General features: G+C 42.0%; 1 protein-coding gene across 1 annotated transcript; it reads left to right on the top strand.

Moving 5' to 3' along the window:
• Window positions 1–8,340: 8,340 nt before the first annotated feature.
• On the top strand, window positions 8,341–12,587 carry DPPA3 (developmental pluripotency associated 3). Its single transcript, XM_014851001.3, has 4 exons — window positions 8,341–8,680; window positions 10,703–10,956; window positions 11,207–11,239; window positions 12,009–12,587. Exons 1-4 carry the CDS (start codon window positions 8,599–8,601, stop codon window positions 12,117–12,119), a joined length of 480 nt encoding a protein of 159 aa, XP_014706487.2. The 5' UTR covers window positions 8,341–8,598; the 3' UTR covers window positions 12,120–12,587.
• Window positions 12,588–21,940: the final 9,353 nt, after the last annotated feature.

Genomic DNA, 21,940 nt, shown 5'->3' with positions numbered 1-21,940 from the left:
TTGGGAAATCCATCACCCCTACTTCCCTCTTCCCACCAGGAAGGAGCTTGTCCAGCACTCTGCTCTTTTTTTTTTTTTTTTTTTTGAGGAAGATTAGCTCTGAGCTAACATCTGCTACCAAACCTCCTCTTTTTGCTGAGGAAGACTGGCCCTGAGCTAACCTCTGCGCCCATCTTCCTCTACCATTTTTTTTTTTTTAAGATTTTGTTTTTCCTTTTTCTCCCAAAGCCCCCCAGTACATAGTTGTGTATTTTTAGTTGCGGGTCCCTCTAGTTGTGGCATGTGGGACACCACCTCAGCAAGGCCTGATGAGCGCTGCCATGTCTGCACCCAGGACTGGCCCTGGTGAAACCCTGGGCCAGCGAAGCAGAACGTTTGCCCTCAACCGCCGCACCACCAGGCGGGCCCCCAGCTCTCTGCTCTTTAGGGGTCTGTCATATTGTAAAGTCATTAAATGTTCTCCATCAAGCTATTAGATATCAATATCTAATTGACATTAGAGACAGGATTCCACCCCGGGAGTATTGATTCTCCACCGTGGAATTTCAAGAACTAAGGTGGATCCCCACAAAGGCAGCCGACTGTAGGCCGTGGAGGAGGAAAGGGGCGAAGCGAGGGGCGATTCCGCGCGACACGTTGGGCGTCAGAGGCCGGAGTCCAGGGCGCTAGGCCTTGGAAGACTGGAGGAAACGTCCTGCAGCGCGAGCCGGGAGCCAAGGGAAGTCAGGGTCGCGGGGCGGGGCCGGGGCTCGCGGGGAGGAGGGAGCCAGGCCCCCGGGGGACCGCCCGCCAGACGCCGTGGAGAGCAGTGGCGGGAGCGCAAGTCAGTCATTAACTGTGCGTCTGAGAATTCTCCCACCGGCAGCCCTCCTCCGTCCCTTGCCTGGCTTTTCCTCTCTTGGGAATACTTTTCACTCCCCGACCCTAGATACTAAATCGATGATTTGTCGTCCGTCCCCTCCAGGACGTATGCTGCCTGAGGGCAAAACTTTTACTTTGCCTGCGGCTCTCTCCGTCTGAAACCAGCCGGGCGCAGTCAACGAGAAATCGGCGCTGGAGGAGGCAGCTGGAGAGCAGGCCGGCTCAACAGATAAGGGAGAAAGTAGAGCCACGCTTCGACGTCATCAGTTTACATCCCCGGGGCAGATTAGAATTTTAAAAGTATATTCCGGGCTCTTAAAGGCGTTACCCCTCCTCCAGCCTTAGGCGGATGAAGCCAATTCACTTTTTAACATTCCTAAAGGGTAAATATGGCTAGAAAGTCAATCTCACAGGAGTGAGAAGTTAAGACGACGTCTGAATTCGACTTAAGTTTTCAACTTCCTTTTATTTCGTTCCTTTCTCCCATCCATGACATTTCTTATGGGCAAAAGTTGACGCAAAACCTCTGCAGGATCGCAGTCTGTCCTGCGTGGATTCTGTCTGTCCCCTCTGGCAACTGAGGCTGGGGCTCCAGGGTTCTGTGCACAACTGAGTTTTCACCCTTATAGATTTTCTCTCCTGGTTTTGCCGCTGGAGGGGCCTATACTCGTTCCTCTTCTGATTTAAGGAGGTTTCCTTAATTATATTGACAAATAAAAATGGCAAGTAATAGGATATATTGGAATATATGAGGAAGCCATTTGGTGTAAACCTAATTCCGCCTGACCTTGTCTTTCCAAAAGGGCCTGACTGAGGCTGTTGAGCATGCATTGTATATCTGCTTTAGAGATTCCCTATGGCAAGAGCAAAGGCCCTTGATATAAAGGTGCAACTTCCCTCTCCCTCCCAACATTGGCGTCTCCTTAAGGATTAAGTATCTTTCCTTAGGCTAGAAGCTGATTGCTGCGCTCACCTGTGACCGCCCAGCTTGAGACAATAGACTTGCTTCCTGCTACGCCCACCAAGATAGCAGACCCACTACCTGCTGTGTCCATCAAGCGCTGTGCCGACAGGACGATCTTGTGACTATTGTGGGAGGGACATTTCAATCATATGTGAAACACCCTCTTTGAGGGTACGTAACCACCCTGTGTACCCTGACTTCTTTGGAGTGCTCTGTTCCTTTGTGGAAAGACTCTCCCGGGTTATAATCCTAAGATTTCAGCTCAGAATAAACTCACCCAAATTTTCATTTATAGATTTGTTATGGATTATTTTCGTTGACAATATTCGTCCTTCAAGGGCTGGAAATTAATACGAAGAATCTGGATTTCCCCTCTTGTCAAGAAGGGAGTTATCTTGCTTAGCTGTGTCTTCCGGGAAATTTTCCTCCCTAGTCATCTGGGAATACTCTGGTTCAAGGTTGGGTGAACTCCTGTGGTGGGTCCACGGAGGTCTAGTCAGTGCTTGAAGCTCTTGCTAGATCTTTGGGTCCTGACAGAAAGGTGACATTCAGGGCTTCCAAACTGCTTCAGGTTGGTCTGAAGCAGCCCAATTGCGGCCGACTTCCAAGGAATGGGAGGTGGAACTGGCCTAGAAATTCAACTCCTACGTCCTTTCAGCCTATCAAACAAACCGCTCTGCTGGCCTATTTAAAAATAAATGAAATGGGGCCGGCCAAGTGGTTAAGTTCGAACGCTCTGCTTCTGGGGCCCAGGGTTTCGCTTGTTCCGATCCTGGGTGCGGACATGGCACCGCTCATCAGGCCACACTGAGATGGCTTGCCACATGCCACAACTAGAAGGACCTACAACTAAAATATACAACCATATACTGGGGGGATTTGGGGAGAAAAAGCAGGAAAAAAAAAGGAGATTGGCAACAGCTGTTAGCTCAAGTGCCAATCTTTAAAAATAAATGAACCATTGACTGAAAGAATTAGGTGGGCGGATACTGAGATTAAATTAGGAGTGATATGGTTCCAATTCTATTCTCGCACAGGAACGACACCTTCTACAATTCTACGGGAAAATGTAAAGAGGCTATCTTTTCTAGTTGTATCTCTTCGAGGTTACCTAAAATCTCACTGATTTGCAGGCTAGGCCTGGGTGTTCTAGGGCAAAAGGGTGAATAATGGTAGTCTTCCCCAACACACAGAAAAACTTTAAGTTAACTGCAACTATTTCCTTAAAAGTCTTTCTTGCCGAACACTTCTTCAGCCTCTTGTGCCTGTCCCACTGTGTCTTCTACTGAGGGGAGTGGAGAACAGCATGAAGGAACAAATAGCAAAGCCTTAGGCACTAAAAGAGTAAGTCATGTGCAACTAGTAGATTAATAGGTTCTGAAGATCTAATGCCCGGCATAGTGATTATAGTCAACAACACTGTGTTAAACTTCAGAGTTGCTAAGAGACTAGATCTTAATTGTTCTCACCAGAAAAGTAAATAATTATGTGATGTGATGGGGTGTTAGCTAACGGGATGGAGGTAATCATATTGCAGTATATAAATCTATCAAATCGACATGTTGACACAATGTTATATGTCAATTATCTCAATAAGAAAATAAAAATTACTACATAATTAACACCCCCCCCAAAAGAGTAAACCATGCAGAGTTCAAGAAATTGGTATTAGTTAGACTCATATTTTGTAATTGTGATGTTAATTTACTAAAAAACTTATAAAGGGAATCGTAATCTTTAAGAGCAAAATTAAGTTTGATAAATTGGATGTTCCTTTCCTTCCATTTAATTAAGTAACCCTACTCCTTTGAAACATCAACAGTTCTCGATGTCTGGAAAAGAGCCCAACATTTGAGAAAACTCAGACCCATAAATGAATTGGGACAGCTTCCCAGCTGCTCTCTCTTGACTTCTTTTCTTTCTTCCTAGTAAGCCCCCTTCCCTAGCTCTATTTGTAATCCTAGTTATTAATCTTACTAAGAGAAGATAATTCTTTTTTTTTTGGCTGAGGAAGATTCACCCTGAGCTAACATCCATGCCAATCTCCTTCTATTTTGTATGTGGGTTGCCACCACAGCATGGCTGCCAACGAGTGGTGTAGGTCCGTACCCAGGAACCAAACCCAGGCCACCAAAGTGGAGTGCACTGAACTTAACCCCTAGGCCATGGGGGTAGCCCCAATGATTCATTTTTTGAACTTTCAAAAATACAAAACATAAATGGTCTGCACAAGGTGCACCATATCTGTATGAATCTGAGAACTGTCACTGAGCTAACATCTGTGCCAATCTTCCTCTATTTTGTATGTAGGATGCTGCCACAGCATGGCTTGATGAGCAGTGTGTAGGTCTGTGCCTGGAATCTGAACCAACAAACCCTGGGCCTCTAAAGTAGAGTGTATTAACTTAACCACCATGCCACCAGGCCAGCCCCTAGATCAACATTCCTGATAAAGGGTATAATGTGCATTTGCAGTGTTTTTTGAAAATATTCAATTCTGCAATAGAGGGAAAAAAGAACTGGGATGGATGAAACTCTTAAGCAGTGTTAAGCATAGACAGTAAAGTAGTAGCTTATGAGACAGAGGTGAAACTCATAGTAAGTGTTGATATTGAGTAAATGAGCAGCAAGTAAGCCAGGCAGAATTTATAAGATGTGTTTAAATATACAGTAAGTAAAATAGTAACCTGTAAGATAGAAAAAACAGTTACTACTTACAGAAAGAAAAGGATGGAAAGAATAAGTCATGATCCTATCACTGTGTCACAGCTATGTCACCCCTAAATCAGTCACCCAGTAGTGGCACTCACTATTATCCCATTGTGGGTCCATATATGCTCTGCCCTAGAAATGCAAATTATATTCACAGTTGCTCACCAGGCTAATTAGCAAGCTCCAGCTATGGTCAGGCCTGTTTCACTGGTAGCATCAGTATATCATTGGTACCTGGCACTTTCTGTCTGCAGGCCCCCACCTCAAACCTCAACTCCGGTCCTCATAACCACCCCATCAACGGGGAAGGATGGAGCAGTGGAGAGACAGGACTTATGAACACTGTGTAGGGAAGGAAAACATTTTCTTTGACCCTGTTAAGGTCTCTGGCTGGGTCTGAAAATTAAACTGACAAAGATAGATTAGCAGGAGAAAAGCATACAAATTTATTGACTGTAAGTTTTCCATGACACAGAAGCCTTCATAAGGAAATGAAGACCTGAAGAAATGGTTAAACCTGAGTATGTTTATGTTAGGTTTGATGAAGAATGGAAAGTCATGGAAAGAGATGATAGGACAAAGAGTGTAAGGTGATTGTAGTAGACTGGGAGAAACTTAGCAAATCCTGTTCATCCGATTCTTCTCAGTGTCCCTCTGACTTAGAGATAAGGATGCTCCTTTCCTCCAGGTATGGGCAGGGCACCATACCCTCGTATGAGGGTATTAAGACCTGCTTCAGGGGAGAAGGGTGGGGAGGAAGGTCAGAGAACTTCCTACTTCTGCTGTTTTCTCAAACTCCTTCAGCTTACAATATTCAATATGCCAAGGTGCCGTATTTTAGGCCCCCATCAACCACACATCCCTTAACTTGGGAAGTAAGATCCTTCTGCCTAACTGGTATCCTCTTCTTCGTAAACAAGATTCAATTCAGTACATTTAAAAGATCTTACTGGCTTTATGTAATGATTCATGAATTGGGCAGCATCCGATCTAGCAGACAGAAAGGAACTCCGAAGAGCTGTACAAGGAGAGAGGTTTTACAGGCAGAAGGAGCAGGAACGAGGAAGTTGTACTAGGCAAAAAAGCAGATTGTTTATTGTGAGGTTACTTTCCTTCAGGGAACGGCAGGGATCCATTAGATTGCCTAACTAATGCTGATCAGGCGATTTCTGATTGACTGGTTTAGGAGTCCATTTCTGGGAGAGCCAAAACTGTCATTAAGTCTCAGTTTGAGGAAGTGGGGCTTAGCATGAGCGATTCCATCTTGGGCTGGTTGTCTTGTTTTTAACACTCTAAATCTGTTAGCTTACTCTATTCCTTTTGCCTGGCTTTTTGCTGTGCATTTTAAACCGACTTTAAAAACCAAGTGATACGAGCTTTTTAATATGGTCTGTGAGCCTTTCTGTTTCCTGACCTTTGGACTAGCTTACCTGCTAGTGTTCTTATATCAAGTTAATTTCCCACAAGACAAAGGCATCTACGCAGGTGGTGACATTTTTGAGAAATTAAATGTTCCTCACTTGCTCAATAGTTTGGTTGAATATAGGTCTCTCGGTTGGAAATCATTTTCCCTCAGAATTTGAAAGGTATTTCTCCATTATCTTCCAGTGCCTACTGTTGTTGAGTCTGAAGCCATTATGTTTTCTGCTCTTACATTCTCATTCTCTCATCTCTTCTCTCCTATTTTACATCTGTTTTTTTGCCTCACTTATTAAGGGAATGTCTGTCATTTTATCTTCCACTCCTTTTTTTGTTTCTAATATCAAACTTCTAATTTCCAGCTACTCTTTTCTGTTTTTGCTCTCTGAGTTTTCCTCGTTTAAAAACAGTATCCTGTTGTTTCAAAAATACGGTTTTTTTCTCTAGAGAAATTCATGATAGTTTTCTTGACGTGTTCTTTTACAGTCTTTTTCAAGTTGCTTCATTCAGTTTGTCTGGCTTTTTATCTCATCTTTCATACTCTAAAGAAAAAATATGCTAACTAGGAAGGTGTTACGATTTTTTATTCTGATCTTTTAAAGCATATTTAGGGGTTGTGTTTTCTCAACTACCCTGTCTCTCAGTATTTTTACCATCTGTTGCTTTTGGCTCAGCTTCTGTCACATTTAAGCAACTGAAATTCCATCATCCACATCCCACACCTTCTTCTAGCTATGGTTTACCTTCTTTTTTTTGAGGAAAATTAGCCCTGAGCTAACATTTGCTGGCAATCCTCCTCTTTTTGCTGAGGAACACTGGCCCTGAGCTAACATCTGTGCCCATCTTCCTCTACTTTATATGTGGAACACCTGCCACAGCATGGCTTGCTGAGCCATGCATGCCACATCTGCACCCGGCATCCAAACCCGCTAACCCCGGGCCACCAAAGTGGAATGTGTGCACTTCACTGCTGCGCCACTGGGCCAGCCCCAGTTTACCTTCTTCCTAAACCTGGATTTCTTTTTTTGTTTAAGACTTTTATTTTTCCTTTTTCTCCCTAAAGCCCCCCGGTACATAGGTGTATATTCTTAGTTGTGAGTCCTTTTAGTTGTGGCATGTGGGATGCTGCCTCAGCATGGCTTGATGAGCCGTGCCATGTCTGCATCCAGGATCCGACCTGGTGAAACCCCGGGCTGGGAAGCAGAGTGTGCGAACTTAACCACTGGGCCACGGGGTCGGCCCCCTGGGTTTCTTGAGTGAGAGTCTAGGTCGGGTTTTTTCACTATCTCACCTCTTAATCTTAAACCTCCTCCTATCCAGTTTTTGCCCCACCTCTCCAATGGAATTCTCAGAGCCTGCTGTAGGAGACGCAGCCCAGAAAGTGCAAACAGCTGAGAGAACAACAGGAAGGGAAAGTTAAGAGTGCCATAAGGCACTGCTTCTTGAACTTCAGCATGCATCAGAAGCACCTGGAAAGCTTGTTAAAATGATGATCGCTGGGCCCCAGTCTTTGATTCAGTAGGTCTGGGGTAGAGCTCGATAATTTCTAATCATGTCTGACAAGTTACCAGGTGCTGTTGGTGTTGCTGGTCTGGAGGCCACACTTTTGAGAACCACTTGAATAAAGTGTTGTGACATGACATATGCTTATGGCTCCTCCTCATCCCCTACAAAAATATTTCTTGATGTGACTTCAACTTTTGCTTTTTACAACAAACAAACCAGATTGCTTCTGAGTATTGTCTCATAGTTTCCTGCTAAAGGCGGAATGGGGGAGGCTGCTCATTGAAGAGGTGATGGGAAAAAGAGGGGGGCAGCTGGGGACTCATTCTCCCACCTCCTGCAGGAAATCAGCAGTTAATGTTGGTTCTCCTTGCCAGAATTCAAAGTAGGGGTTTTTGGCGGGGGGTGGGGGTGGGGGGGCCGGTAGCAATTTGATTAATTTCAGTTGCTCACAAATGTTAAATGCAGTTAAATTTAGTCTATAAAACAATTATAAAATTACAGATCCAAGATACACATCCATGAAATATTGTTATTAAACTGTTTATAACAGATGCTTTATTTCTCCTCTATTTTCTCTTACTAGCTTCCAAAGGTCTAAGATGAATCAGGCAAGGAAACTTTCTCAGTTAACCTAATTGGGATTTAATTGGTGGGGGAGAGTGGGGTGGAATTGCCCTTCTCTCTGCACGGGATCACCTAAAGCCCAGTTCACAAACCAGTAGCCACCTCCAGAAGTAGAGTTTGAAAAAAGCTGATTTTTAAGGCAACCTTAGGGAGATACAACCACAGAAACTCTTTATAAATTTTCCAGCCGACTAGACAGAGGGCATGATGAAAAATTATCCTATTAGTCCACTAATAGGACTAGCCCACTCACCTTATCCCTTTAATCATTAGCATTTACATCAAAATAGGCTGGCTGATTGGCTTATCTGTAGTTTTTAACAGGACACCGGACCTAAACTTTTAGGTTAGTTCTTTCTCTCACCACTGTTTGTTGGAGCTGGGTTTTCCTCGCTCTTTCTGGGCTGTACAGTTCTTGCCAGGCTACTTTGTAATAGTTTGAGAGTCTTGAGCATCACCTTCCGCTGCACCCAAAGGTCTAGGAAGAGCTTCAAGCTGTGACTAAACTTCCAATGGACTCATCCAAGCTTAATCCAACCTGGGCCGTGGAGTCCTCTCAGACGCCCAGTGAAGAAAATTCCCAGGAAGACTCAGGTAAGCCAGCTGGTGGCCTTCTCGACTACCAGGAGTTCGGGGAGTGGAGAAGCTGACCCTCCTTTCTTTACTGACTTCAGCCTTTTCTAGAGGAATGCAGTTAAGTAAACCTTGGAAGCAGAGGACCGCCAGGCAGTGTAGGTTCCTCCAGTGAAAAAATACAATAGGAAAAAGAGAAAAAGGGAGAGGGCTCTTGAGAACTGCATTGTTTGCTCCCTGAGCTCAGGAATGCTGTAGTCTTCTAAGTCTCGTTTCTAGGGAGGAGCAATCGGAATTCTAGAAGGCGGCTCAGTGCCGTGCGATGCAGTATCTCGGCGTCAGCGATACGTGTCAGGAAAGGTAAAAGACCAAAAAAAAAAGAAACCTAAATTTCAATTTAACCTCAAGGTTTTCTTAAACTCACCCACATGTTCGGAATTGGCTTTCCAGCTAAATTTACCCTTTAGGAATGTTAATAAACAGGGAAATGGCTTTGCAGAGGAAACTGAAGGAAGGGGCGGATTTATAAAAGCCAGAGAATGTGCTCTGTAATGTAAATTAGTAGGACGTACACTGAAGAGTTGCTTTCTTAGAAATAGTGCTCCAAGAATACTGTTGATTAGGTCTCCGCTTTCCCGGGTTCTTCCTGCGGCGGAAACTCAAGACTTCTTGGAGCCGCACCCAATGCCGGACTTGGCCACGGAGACGCGCTCACTTAGTTTGAAACCTTCTTACCCTAAAGGCAGAACTGGGGGGTGTAGCGTAGTGGTGGTGGATGGCCTTGAGCCAGCACCCCCAACTACCCACTGGGCTGCTAGGAAGCTGGGTCGGATGCTCGCTGACGTCCTCTATTCCACGCCCCCACCCCCCGCCAGGTCCAAACTGCCTCACCTCCATCTAAGAACCCTGGTCAATATATGCGACGGTGAAAAATTAATAAGGAGACTATCCGTGTAATATACCCAGTCTCGTCTTTTCTTTGAATCTGCCTTAGTACCTGACACTTCTACAACCAGAGATCTTTATTTCCACGTGCGCAAGTCCCTAGAAGTTGAATGGCTCCTGACTCATAGTAATCCTTTCGCATACAGGGAAAATTAATGTTAACTGCCTTATTGTATGAGATGTGAGTGTGTATGGGGTATGCAGAATGGTTCTGGCTAGAGTGAGTAACATCCCAAAATACTGGGTTTGAGTGGAAAGATCAAATACCCTGAAAAAGCTGAGGAAAACAGTTACTTTGACTTCCTAGTTCTGCTTAAGAATGGGCATTTCGGGAGAGAGTGTTGTATTTGAGGTTTCTTCGTCTATTTCATAGGCGTGGGTTTTTTTCCAGTAAGGTTTAACAGGTTTATTTATAATTGTTTGTAAAGTTGAACTGAAACTTTTTCACAGAAACATTTTAATTTGCATTAACGCTTTACGTCCCCGCGTCTATGTTAAAAATTCACACAAGTGAAAACGGAAAAACTGCCAATACCTGATTTCTGTCCCATATTTTTCCACTTGGAATCATATACTTAGGTAGCTTTTGACCCCATGGAAAAAAATATCTAACATTCAGAACTACCAATAGGAGGAAGAAGAGAAGAAGCATTTTTAAAAAATGAAACGTTTCCCATCATAGTGGATTTCTTTTTTTTAATTTAAAGCTTCAGTGCATGGTTGTGTATCCTAGTTGGTTTTTTAGTTTTTAGTTCTCTGTGTGAGCTGCCGCTGCAGTGTAACAACTGACAGACAGGTGGTGTGGTTCCCTGACCTGGAAACAAACCCAGGCCGCTGCCCGGATTTTTAACCACTAGACCACCAGGGCTGGCTCCATAGCGGATTCTTAATGATACATTCTCAGTATATGCTCTTAAGGTGTTCAGCGCACTAAACAAGCACAGTAGGTAATGCACGTGGTATACGTGATCTTCCACCCTTAGGAACCTCCCATTGTCCGTTGTTCACCTGCTTAACAGAGCACTTCATTGAGCCAGGAAGTGAGTGACCTCTGGATGATGCGATTCACCCTAATGGATCTGAACTCTTTTCTTTCAGCTGCCTCGCCACCTGTTTCAGAAGCACTAATAAAGAACCTTAGTAACTTGACTCTCAACCCTAGTACCAAATTCCCTGCCCTTCTACCAGAACATCCATCCCAACAGCCCGACAGAGAAAAGAAATTCCAAGGGTTAAGTGATGACATACCCTACAGGAGGAGGGGAGTAAGGACATTGCTAACTGTTCGGAAAGAAAGGATGCAAAGGATGATACAAATTATTAAATACCGCTACTCCGGCCAACTTCCTGTGGTGAGTTTGTGATCTGGGCAGACAGCACTGCCCAACTCTAGGTGGGGGAGGGCGCAACTCCTGTAAGTTAAGATGTAAGTAGTGATGAGCAGTAGTCACTCATCAACTGTATTCAGGAGGGCAGGATGTCAATAACATTTAACATTTGTAAAATTGTCCGAACCTCTGTCTCTTATGGTCGTTGTGTAACATTAGTAATCCAACTTTTTCTTGATAGTTTTCAATAAATGTGTTTTTTTTCCCCATGAAGCTTCAAAGAGAATCACGGCAGAAGGAAATTGAGGTAAATAGAAATTTTCTTACTACACATGTGGGTGGGTATCTGGTTTCCTTTTTTTTGTTTTTGCAGAGGAGGAAAAGGGAATGGGTTTAGAGTTTCGGAATCTCCAGGAACTCTCGAGAAATCAGTTCTGTTTGTACTGTTTTTTTTTAAGTCAATTTTTTTAGAGTAGTTTTAAGTTCTCAGCAAAATTGAGCAGAAAGTACAGTTTCCATGTCCCCCTGACCCCACAGCTCAACAGCCTCCACCACTATCAACATCCCCACCAGGGTGATACATTGTTACACAGTTGATGAGCCCACATTGGCACATTTTCACCTGAAGTCTGTAGTTTATATTAAGGATCACTCTTGGTGTTATGTTTGTACCTTTTTTTCATGTGCTGTCCCCAAACATGATTCTCATGACAATACCGTGCAGTGAGAGGGCAGACACCTGAGTAGAGTGTCCAGCAGCAGAATGAGTTATTCACATTTAAGGCATTCAGAGAACTGACATAGAGTATGTTTTTATTGATTGACAATCAGCCGCTGTTACCATTACAAAATGACCCATAATCTGGCATTCTTTGGTACCCACACATTTCAATCCTGCCTCTTTTCCCCCCCAAAATAGTTGTTTTGTTGACCTTTTTTTAGTGTTCCGTATTCCAAAGGCTATTCCAATAACCAACATTAGATTTAAGAGCTGTGACATCTCTTTCAGGTACAGTTACTCCATTTCATTATTTTTAACTACTAACTCAATTGATCCATTTCATTGTTTTTTTCAGGTTGAATCAAGAATTCAAAGATTTAGATGTAGCTGTCATTATTGCCTGTATCATAGAGATGTTTCTGAGAATACGGAGAACAACTATGACACAGAGTCGACTGAGCCATAAACCTTAATTCTTGCTAGTAATTTTAGGATGATTATGCTCGGATGGACTGTAGACCAGTATTTTGATGACCTGTGATAGAAATTCTGTGATGTCGTCTTTTCTTGCATCTCTTTTCTACCTTGATACCAGTAATTTATAAGGAATCTATGTAGTTTGCATCTGAATGACTTCAATATACTTTAAGTTCTTGATTTCACCTAAAGAAGCACTAATATGTCTCAAGTATTGCCCATGTTTTAGCAGCCTGTGGTCAGTCAGATGAAACCCAACATGAAGAATTTGAAGCAAAATAACTTGTGTAGAAAGAATGTAAAGAAAACATTGGGTGATTTGGCTAGAGCATGATTAGAGCAGGGTGCATTAATTAGAATTTCTAGTTTTCAAAAATTTGAATTGTGATAATTTTTTGTGCTATTTCAATTTTCAGTAGCAAATGTGTGTATAGAGGATCTTAATAAAATTGATATATTTGAGTACCTTTTAAAAATTCTTGTTCTTTATTCTCATTCTTTATTTTGTACTTGTTTTTGCTAGCTGTGTATCAATGAACAGTAATTCTTATCCTCATCACATCCCTAGGATGTAAGTATCTAGCTCTCTAATATATTGGAATATTGTCCTACGGGGAAGAAACTTTACATTTGGGTAAGGTTAGAAAATAAAGGCACAGACATTTACACATATCAGCTTCCTGGAAGAGATGTCAAAAATGGAGGGAGGTTGCTTAATTAGGAAGTAGTTGATTGGAGGGAATTGAAAGAATATGATAGTGACATAAAATACCAAGGAAAGATGCCATCCAGTGGTGTTTTACTTCAGTTGTTTTCTTTCTTTCATGACTTATCACATACACAGGCCTGAATTTCTTTGTGGGATACAAAGGATATGTAAAATTGTCTTCTGCCCTGCAACTATCATGTGGTCAAAGTGTTGTGTTCAGTTAAAAAAGAATTGAGTACCTAAGGGAAGCAACTGGAGACCTGGGTGAAGAAATAAATGCCACGCTGCTAAGGTAGATAAGGAATAACAACCTGTTGGTATTCAGAATGATTTGAGAGTAAATGTCAGATATAACTTTTCATCCCCAAATACTTCAGTTTGTATCTTAAAATAAGAACATTCTCTTAGACGATGACAGAAAGATCAAATTAAAGAAATTGTATACCTTTGCCTATTTATATTTTCAGCCTTTCTGAATCACTCTTTGTGTGACTCTTATAAAGCAAAGATTATTGAGTTTTGTGTAATACCGTCTGAAAATTTCTTTTAATGGGTGATTTATTGGATTTCATCACGTCTGCTATGTTTGTGTGTATGTGTCTAGTTCCTCAGGAATTTAGGAAGATTCACATTTTCTTCCTGGTGGTTACCTTTATAACTTAAATCCCTTCATGCCTTTACTTTTAGCACTTATTTTCCTAAGGTGAACAATGATTTTTCCCTCACCCTTCAGTCTCCTCTACCTCTTAATTTGTGTCACTTAAATTATCTTGGTGTCAGCTTTGTAGAGCTAAACTGAAGCGTGAGTGTAATGGTTACGCTTACCTGCATGCCTTTTAAAGTCTTTTTCCTACAGTTAAATATATTTCATGCTCCTTGCCGTCTCTTGCTGGAGTTGACCTAGTTACCTCTCACTTGATTTGCTTGTTCTCTAGGGCTTTCTTCAGAAAGGACTTGGGATGCCTCGAGGTCTTTCGTGTCCAAAACTGTGCTTTATTTCTTGGAAGACTGCTAGTCTCACTCCTTTTCCTCAAGGATATTGTAAATATTGTTCTAGTGTTGTAAATGTTGAACGTTAATGAGACCCATGGCCTGCTCCCCGGCTCCCTCCGGTGTCTGTTTTTTGCCTTATTGCTCAAAAGGATCTTTATATTTGAAGACCATTAAGTTCGCTAGAATTACTCTGTTTTGCCCATTCTGGGTTGTTTCCTCTTCAAACATGGTGTGTTCTTTCAGTTTCTTTTGGTAATTTTACTTGAATAGTATCTTCAGAATTGTTCCTTTATTTTTGTTTTTTGTGGGGAGTCCAATTAGTGTATTTTGGATTGCCTTTGCTTGTCTTTATATTTTTCTCTAATCCTTTTAAAATAATTACTTCTACTTAACTTTGTTCTACTTTCCATCTTCCATTTACTGAGTTTTCCATGGTTTCTCCCTTGTGCCTCCCACGTTTGTCGTGCTCGCTGACAGTGTGTGCTTTGCAAGCTCACGGTTCCTTTCCTCCTGTGCTCTTGGAGTCCCCCACCTTGGTTCCTGTGTTTGATTTCTTTATAGCTAGGAGTCCTTCATGGTCCGCTATTTCACATAATTTTTTTTTTGATGCTTTGATACTTTTTTGCTGAGTGCTCTTCACCCTTTTCTCATCTAAAAATCACATTTGGTGTTTTATTAGAGGGCAGTATTTGGTAGTGGTTAAGAATGTGGACCCCTGAAAAACTTTGCGTGGCTTCCAACCTGAGCTCCACTGCTTACTAGTTGTATGACAGTGGGCAAATCACTCAACTTCTCAGTACTTCAGTTTTCTCATCTGCAAAAGACGGATAATAACAGTATCTGTCTTTTCAATTCAGTGCCTAGCCCTTGTCAGGCAAGTTCAGATAGTAAACCTGCCAGGGTATGGTGTATGCTGTGAGCTGGGGGACTAAGGGTGGGGTCTGGCTGTTATTCCTGATCCTGGTTTCATCCCCCACCCTGCTGTACCCCTGCATTCAGAGGTATCTAGTACCTCAAATTCTAGCAGTTACCTGGAATTCTGCAGCACAAAATGATGTATTTTATGTCGCTATGCCACTTTCCTCAGGCTTAGTTTTTAGTCTTCTCTGGTCAAATTAACGGTAAAGGAGAAATTCATATTACTTGGGAGAATTCATAGGAGATCGCCTACGCATCCATGTACCTTCCTTAGACTTTTTTCCCTCCATAAGCACTTGCTTCCAAATGGAAGATCCATTTGGGGACCAGCAAGAGCTTTCTACTCTACATGGTCAGACACCTGCATCACGGTCCCTTCCTTTGCAAATTATCTTAGAGTGTTCCTATCTAGTTTTTTTCCTCCAAATTTAAATTTTGAACTTACAGAAAAATTGAAAAGGGACGAGAAACACCCATATCTCCTCCACCTAGAGTTGCCACTTAACATTTTGCTGCATCCGCTTTCTCTTTTAAAGATAGACACACCATATACTTCATCCCTAAATACTTCAGTATGTATTATCCTAAAGGACGTTCTTCTACATAACCACAAGAGCATCACACCCATATTATCGATGTAATGTTATCTAATACACCCTAATGTCCTTTAGAGCTTTTTAAAAAATCCAGGATCCAATTAAGACTCAGTCATTTCATTTAATGCTCTTTTAATTTGGAACAGTCCTGCATTTATTGGTTGTCTTTCATGACACTGACATTTTTGAAGCATCAAGGTCACAGGATACCTTGATGTTTCTACCCTTGTGTTCAGATTAAAATAGTGGCTAAGAGCTGGAGTCCTTGAATCAGACTGCCTGCGTCCACAATAGAACTGGTGATCCTAGGCAAGTCATTTATCTTCCCTGAACCTTTTCCTCATGAATGTCCCACAGTCTGGATTTGTTGGATTATGTTCCACAAGATTATATTCAGCTTAACCATAGGCAAGAACACCACACAGGTGATGTCCACTCCCATTACATTGCATCACGGAATATTTGATGACAGTTGTCTCATTACTGGTGGTGATGTATTTGCTCACGGGATTAAGGTGATGCCTACCTCTTTGTAATTAGTGATCTGGGAGGTGAGACTTTGAGACTATGTGAATATTGTTTCCCAGAAACTTTCATTCAATGAGTTTCACATGAATCGATTTTTGCCTGTCAATTGTTAAATTGGTTGTTGCAAAGTGGTAATTTTCTAATTCCAGTACTCCTTTATTTCTTAGCTGGCATCCTGTAATGAGGAACACTCTCCCCAATCCCCACCACCACTACCTTTTACCCTTTTGATAAAATGCCACCACACCCCCGAATTGCTAAAGCAATCCTGAGAAAGAAGAACAAAGCTGGAGGCATCACAATCCCTGACTTCAAAACATACTACAAAGCCACAGTAATCAAAACAGCATGGTACTGGTACAAAAACAGATGGACAGATCAATGGAACAGAATTGAAAGTCCAGAAATAAAACCACACATCTATGGACAGCTAATCTTTGACAAAGGAGCTGAGGGCCTACAATGGAGGAAAGAAAGTCTCTTCAACAAATGGTGCTGGGAAAACTGGACAGCCACATGTAAAAGAATGAAAATCAACCATTCTTTTTCACCATTTACTAAAATAAACTCAAAATGGATCAAAGACCTAAAGATTAGGCCTGAAACAATAAGTCTTCTAGAAGAGAATATCGGCAGCACACTCTTTGACATCAGCTTCAAAAGAATCTTTTTGGACACCATAACCCCTCACATGAGGGAAACAATAGAAAGAATAAACAAATGGGACTTCATCAGACTAAAGAGCTTCTTCAAGGCAAGGGAAAACAGGATTGAAACAAAAAAACAGCCCACTAAGTGGGAAAAAATAGTCACAAATTATTTATCCGACAAAGGGTTAATCTCCATAATATACAAAGAACTCAACAATAAAAAATCAAATAACTCAATTACAAAATGGGCAGGGGACATGAACAGACATTTCTCCAAAGAAGATATACGGATGGCCAATAGACACATGAAAAGGTGCTCATCATCACTAATCATCAGGGAAATGCAAATCAAAACTACACTAAGATATCACCTTACACCTGTTAGAATGGCAAAAATATCCAAAACCAAGAGTGACAAATGTTGGAGAGGCTGTGGAGAAAAGGGAACCCTCATACACTGTTGGTGGGAATGCAAACTGGTGCAGCCACTATGGAAAACAGTATGGAGAAGTTAAGAATAGAAATACCTTATGACCCAGCCATCCCACTACTGGGTATATATCCTAAGAACCTGAAATCAGCAATTTCAGAAGCTCCATGCACCCCTATCTTCATTGCAGCATTATTCACAATAGCCAAGTCATGGACCCAACCTAAGTGCCCAGCAACTGATGATTGGCTAAAGAAGTTGTGGTATATATATACAATGGAATACTACTCAGCCATAAAAAAGGACAAAGTTGTCCCATTCACAACAACGTGGATAGACCTTGAGAGTATTATGTTGAGTGAAATAAGCCAGACAGAGAAAGACGAACTCTGTATGACTCCACTCATAGGTGGTAGTTAACATATGGACAAAGAGAACTGATCGGTGGTTGCCAGGGGAAAGGGGGGTTGGGGGAGGGCACTAGGGGTGAAGTGGTGTACCTACAACATGACTAATAATAATGTACAACTGTAATTTCACAAGGATGTTAACTTTTATAACCTTAATAAAAAAAAATGCCACCACAAAATCATAGATTCCTTTTTTTAGTTTTCTTTTTTTTTTTTTTGAGGAAGATTCACCCCGAGCTAACATCTGCTGCCAATCCTTCTCTTTTTTTTGCTGAGGAAGACTGGCCCTGAGCTAACATCCGTGCCCATCTTCCTCTACTCTATATGTGGGACTCCTACCACAGCATGGCTTTTGCCAAGCTATGTCTGCACCCGGGATCCAAACCAGTGGACCCCAGGCCTCCGAAGTGGAATGTGTGGACTTAACCTCTGCATAGTTGCCGTAGTTGGCCATAGTTGATGTTTTCTAATCATTACCATTGTTTTTCCTGATGCTCTAATTGTCCCAAATTTAGTCAGTTGACTCTTACGTCCTTTTGACATATCACCATGAGTCTTTGAGCACATTATTGCTTTCTGGTGTAATGTTTTGGACTCATCTTATACTTTTCCTACCCAGATCTGAAATCAGCTATTTTTCCAAGGATCACTCCTCCCTTTTGGGGATTGGTATGTGGGGCCAGAGTTTTAAAGTAAGTCTTTCAAAAAAGAAGATTTGAGGTCTGTATCCCCATTGCACCATATCTCTATCCCAAGACTATTGGAACCCTGAGGTTCCTTCTCACTGGGACTAGTAGGAGATGCGTGTAGAAGGCCCCAGGGGAAAGGGCACCAGACCCGACCCTGTGAAGTTTTCCTAGTGTTTGAGGAGATGCAGTCCCACCTCCACCTCAGTTGGCCTCAGAACACAGCCTCTGCGGTTCCTGGTTTTCTGCCTCCTGGGCATGGATAAACTTAATGATGCTCAGTGTTTATGAACTTTGTCACTTTGCATCCTCTCTCTCTCAGCTGAACAGGCGGAGAGGCAGACCTCCAGCATCCCTCTCAGTCTAGGCCTTTCTCTTCCATTCTTCATCTCCACGTGGCTGTTCTCTGCCTACAGCGTTTGGTTCGACACCATTTAACTCTGAAATTAGGGGCTCCCTATTAGACGTAAAGTCCCCACTCCTTCCTGCTTTCTAGTTTATTCCTGTGTTCTAATGGAAATAGTTATGACAAGGGCTCTGGAGTCAAACTGCCTGGACAAGTTTCTTACCTGTATCTCCTTTTCCTCAACTGTAAAATGGGGATAATCATATCTACTTGGTAAAACTGCTTCTGAGACTGCTGTGCATACAGATCCGCTGGGGGATCTTGTTAAATGTAGGTTCTGATTCACTAGGTCTGGTGCGGGACCTGAGGTTCTAACAAGCTCTCAAATTATGCACCTACTGCTGGTCTGGGGACCACATGTGGAACAGCAAGGGTTTATTTGGATGTTTTTGAGGATTCAGTGATTATCCATGTGAAATAGTGGTTCTCAACAGAGTTATTACGAGCCCCAGGGGGCATTTTGAAATACATAATGTATATGTATATGGTAGTGGTGGTGGTGGTGAGATTGGTGGGCACAATATTCGGGATGGTGCGAATGGCATTTAGCCAGCAGGGCTATGAATGCTAGAAGCCTAGTAATGCATGGGACAGTCCTGTAGAATGAAGAATTATTCTGAGAACCATATAAATTTTGAATATTGGCAAGACAATATTGGTGGGTAAAAAAAACCTGTGGACTTTCTGAGTCTTGAGCCTAAACCTTCCTTTTTAAACTTTTTATTATGAAAATTTTCAAACATTCACAAAAGTAGAGAGAATAGCACAGTATATTACCATGCAACTATCACCCAGATTCAACATTTATAAACATATAGTCAGTTTTATATTGTCTATACCTTCCACTCTGCACAGGCTTATTTTCAAGTGATGCCAGATTATCTTCACTCCATTCTGTAAATTCTTCTTTTTTTTAAAGATTGGCACCTAAGCTCACATCTGTTGCTAATCTTTTCTTTTTTTTTCCCTTCTTCTTCTTCCCAAAACCCCCCCAGCACATAGTTGTATATTCTGGTTGTAGGTCCTTCTAGTTGTGGCATGTGGGATGCTGCCTCAGCATGGCCTGATGAGCAGTGCCATGTCTGCACCCAGGATCCGAACCAGTGAAACCTGGGGCTGCTGAAGCAGAGTGCGTGAACTTAACCACTTGGCCATGGGGCCAGCCCCCAATAAAGTCTTCTTTTTTGTGTGTGAGGAAGATTGGCCCTGAGCTACCATCTGTTGCCAATCTTCCTCGTTTTGTTTGAGGAAGATTGTTGTTGAGCTAACATCTGTGCTAATCTTCCTCTGTTTTATGTAGGATGCTGCCACAGTGTGGCTTCACAAGCGGTGCTCAGGATCCGAGCCTGCAAACTCTGGGCCGCCAAAGCAGAGCACGTGAACTCAACCACTACGCCACTGGGCCAGCCTCTCAATAAACTCTTAAGGACTCTTTTTTTATTTTCTAATAATGACAATACCATCATCACATGCCCCCAAATCAATAATTCTCCAATGTCACTGAACAATCAGTCAGTGTTCAAATTATCTAATTGTCTAATCAAAGTTTTTTGGTTTTGAAACTATTCAGTTTGTTCGGCTTAGGATCCAAACAAAGTCCACCTATTTGGTGGTTATGTCTCCTAAGTTCCCTTCTTTTTATTTCCTTGTTATTTATTCATTGAAGAAACAAGATCAATTGTCCTGGAAAACTCTCCATTTTCTGAATTGGGCTTATTGCATTTAACTGTTTAAGACATTCCTCTGTCTCCTGTAGATCTGTAGTTAGATCTGGAAGCTTGAGCAGATTTAGTTATTTTGGAGGTGGGGGCAGGGCAAGAAAGCTTTCTGGTGGGCTGCATCCTTCCCACTACATCAAGGTAGGGACCATATAATGGCTCATATCTCTACTTTGTGACGTGAAGGAGAGTGATCAATGGGTTCAGGTGTTGCTAGTCTGATATCTCCATTATCAAGTTCACCATCAGCCTTTCATCTAAAGTTTTTGGTAGCCATTGATGATTGTGGCTAGATCCATTATTTCATCAGGTGTCACAAATTTTGGTATACCAATTCTATTATCCCTTCTGCATTTATTAATTAGAATTTTTCTATAGATAAGACTTTTCCTTCATCATCAATTCTTTGGTTATTCTAAAACACAGTTTTTACAGGAGGCAGGATAAGTGCTTGATTCTTTCTCACTCACTTACTAGTTTTAAAAGTAATGCACTGGTGCCCTAGCACCCTCCACAGATGGCTGATGAAGCTTTTTGGGTTTTGTTTTAATATTGTTATGAACTCATGGATTTTTAACATTGAGGTATTTCACTCCCTTCCATGAATTGGAGTCGTTCATCTTTTTGGTATTTGTTTTATATGTCACCACCAGGGATTTTTGCATGCTTGTGATTTACACTGATCTTTCTATTAACAAAATAGCCTTTAAATCAAGGTGGGTTTGTTTTACCCCGAACTCTACCAGAAGCTGGTCAACATTTTGGAAAATCAAGTCACTGAAGCAAACGTTGCTCATGATCACTGAGCTGCCAATGCTGCACTCTTGAATCAATCTGCATCTTTATGGTCGCATTCATGGTGATTTTCTTAAGTACCAGCGCCTGATAATCTTATGTGTTGTAGTGTAGTCATGTCCACTTACATGTTGAAACATATATTTCATTATGTTACTTTACTTTAGTTATGTTAAATAAGGTATTACTTTCCTACTTTTCAATTATGTGAGTAGGATTTATTACCTATGATTTTCATGTCAGAACAGAAAACAAACTTTACAAAAAATTTGTAATCAAAGGAGACATTGGTTTTGATAGGGTTAGGAACCACTCATGTAAGGCATCAGTACAATGTCCTGCATGAGTAATTTATTATTCCATTTTCCCCAAATGAGCCATAGATTAGGACATGCGTTCAGCTTTCTGTTTCAGGTTCTTTTCCTAACCTGGCTCTTGGTAAATTTGTGAATGACCCGTGTATTATCCATTATTGCATAAAAGATTGTCCCAAATTTTAACAGCTTAAAATACTAATAACATTTTTAAACTCACACTGTCTGTGGCTGAGGATTTAGGAGCAGTTTAGCTTGGTGGTTCTGGTTTAGGGGCTTAGGAGGTAGCAGTCAAGTCAGCCAGGGCTGCAGCCATCTGAACACTCGGTTGGGGCTGGAGAATCTGCTTCCAAGGTGGCTCACTCACATGCCTGTCAGTTTCTTGCTGGCTATTGACAAGAGGCCTCAGTTCCTTCCCACGTGGCTTCCCCTCAGGTTGCTTGAATATCCTTACACCATGTTTGTTGGCTTTCCCCAGACTAAACAGAGTAGAATCCACAATATCTTTTTATAACCTAGCCTCAGAAGTCACATACTGTCATTTACTTAATATTGCAGTATTGATCACACAGGTCAACCCTGTTCAGTGTGGGAGGGGATCACACAAAGGCATGAATGCCAGGGGTTCAGGGATCCCTAGCATCATCTTGGAGACGG

The sequence above is a fragment of the Equus asinus genome, chromosome 22 (assembly GCF_041296235.1).
Source record: "Equus asinus isolate D_3611 breed Donkey chromosome 22, EquAss-T2T_v2, whole genome shotgun sequence".
In the NCBI taxonomy this organism is placed as follows: Eukaryota; Metazoa; Chordata; class Mammalia; order Perissodactyla; family Equidae; genus Equus; species Equus asinus.
This window is presented reverse-complemented; position numbering and strand designations above follow the sequence as displayed.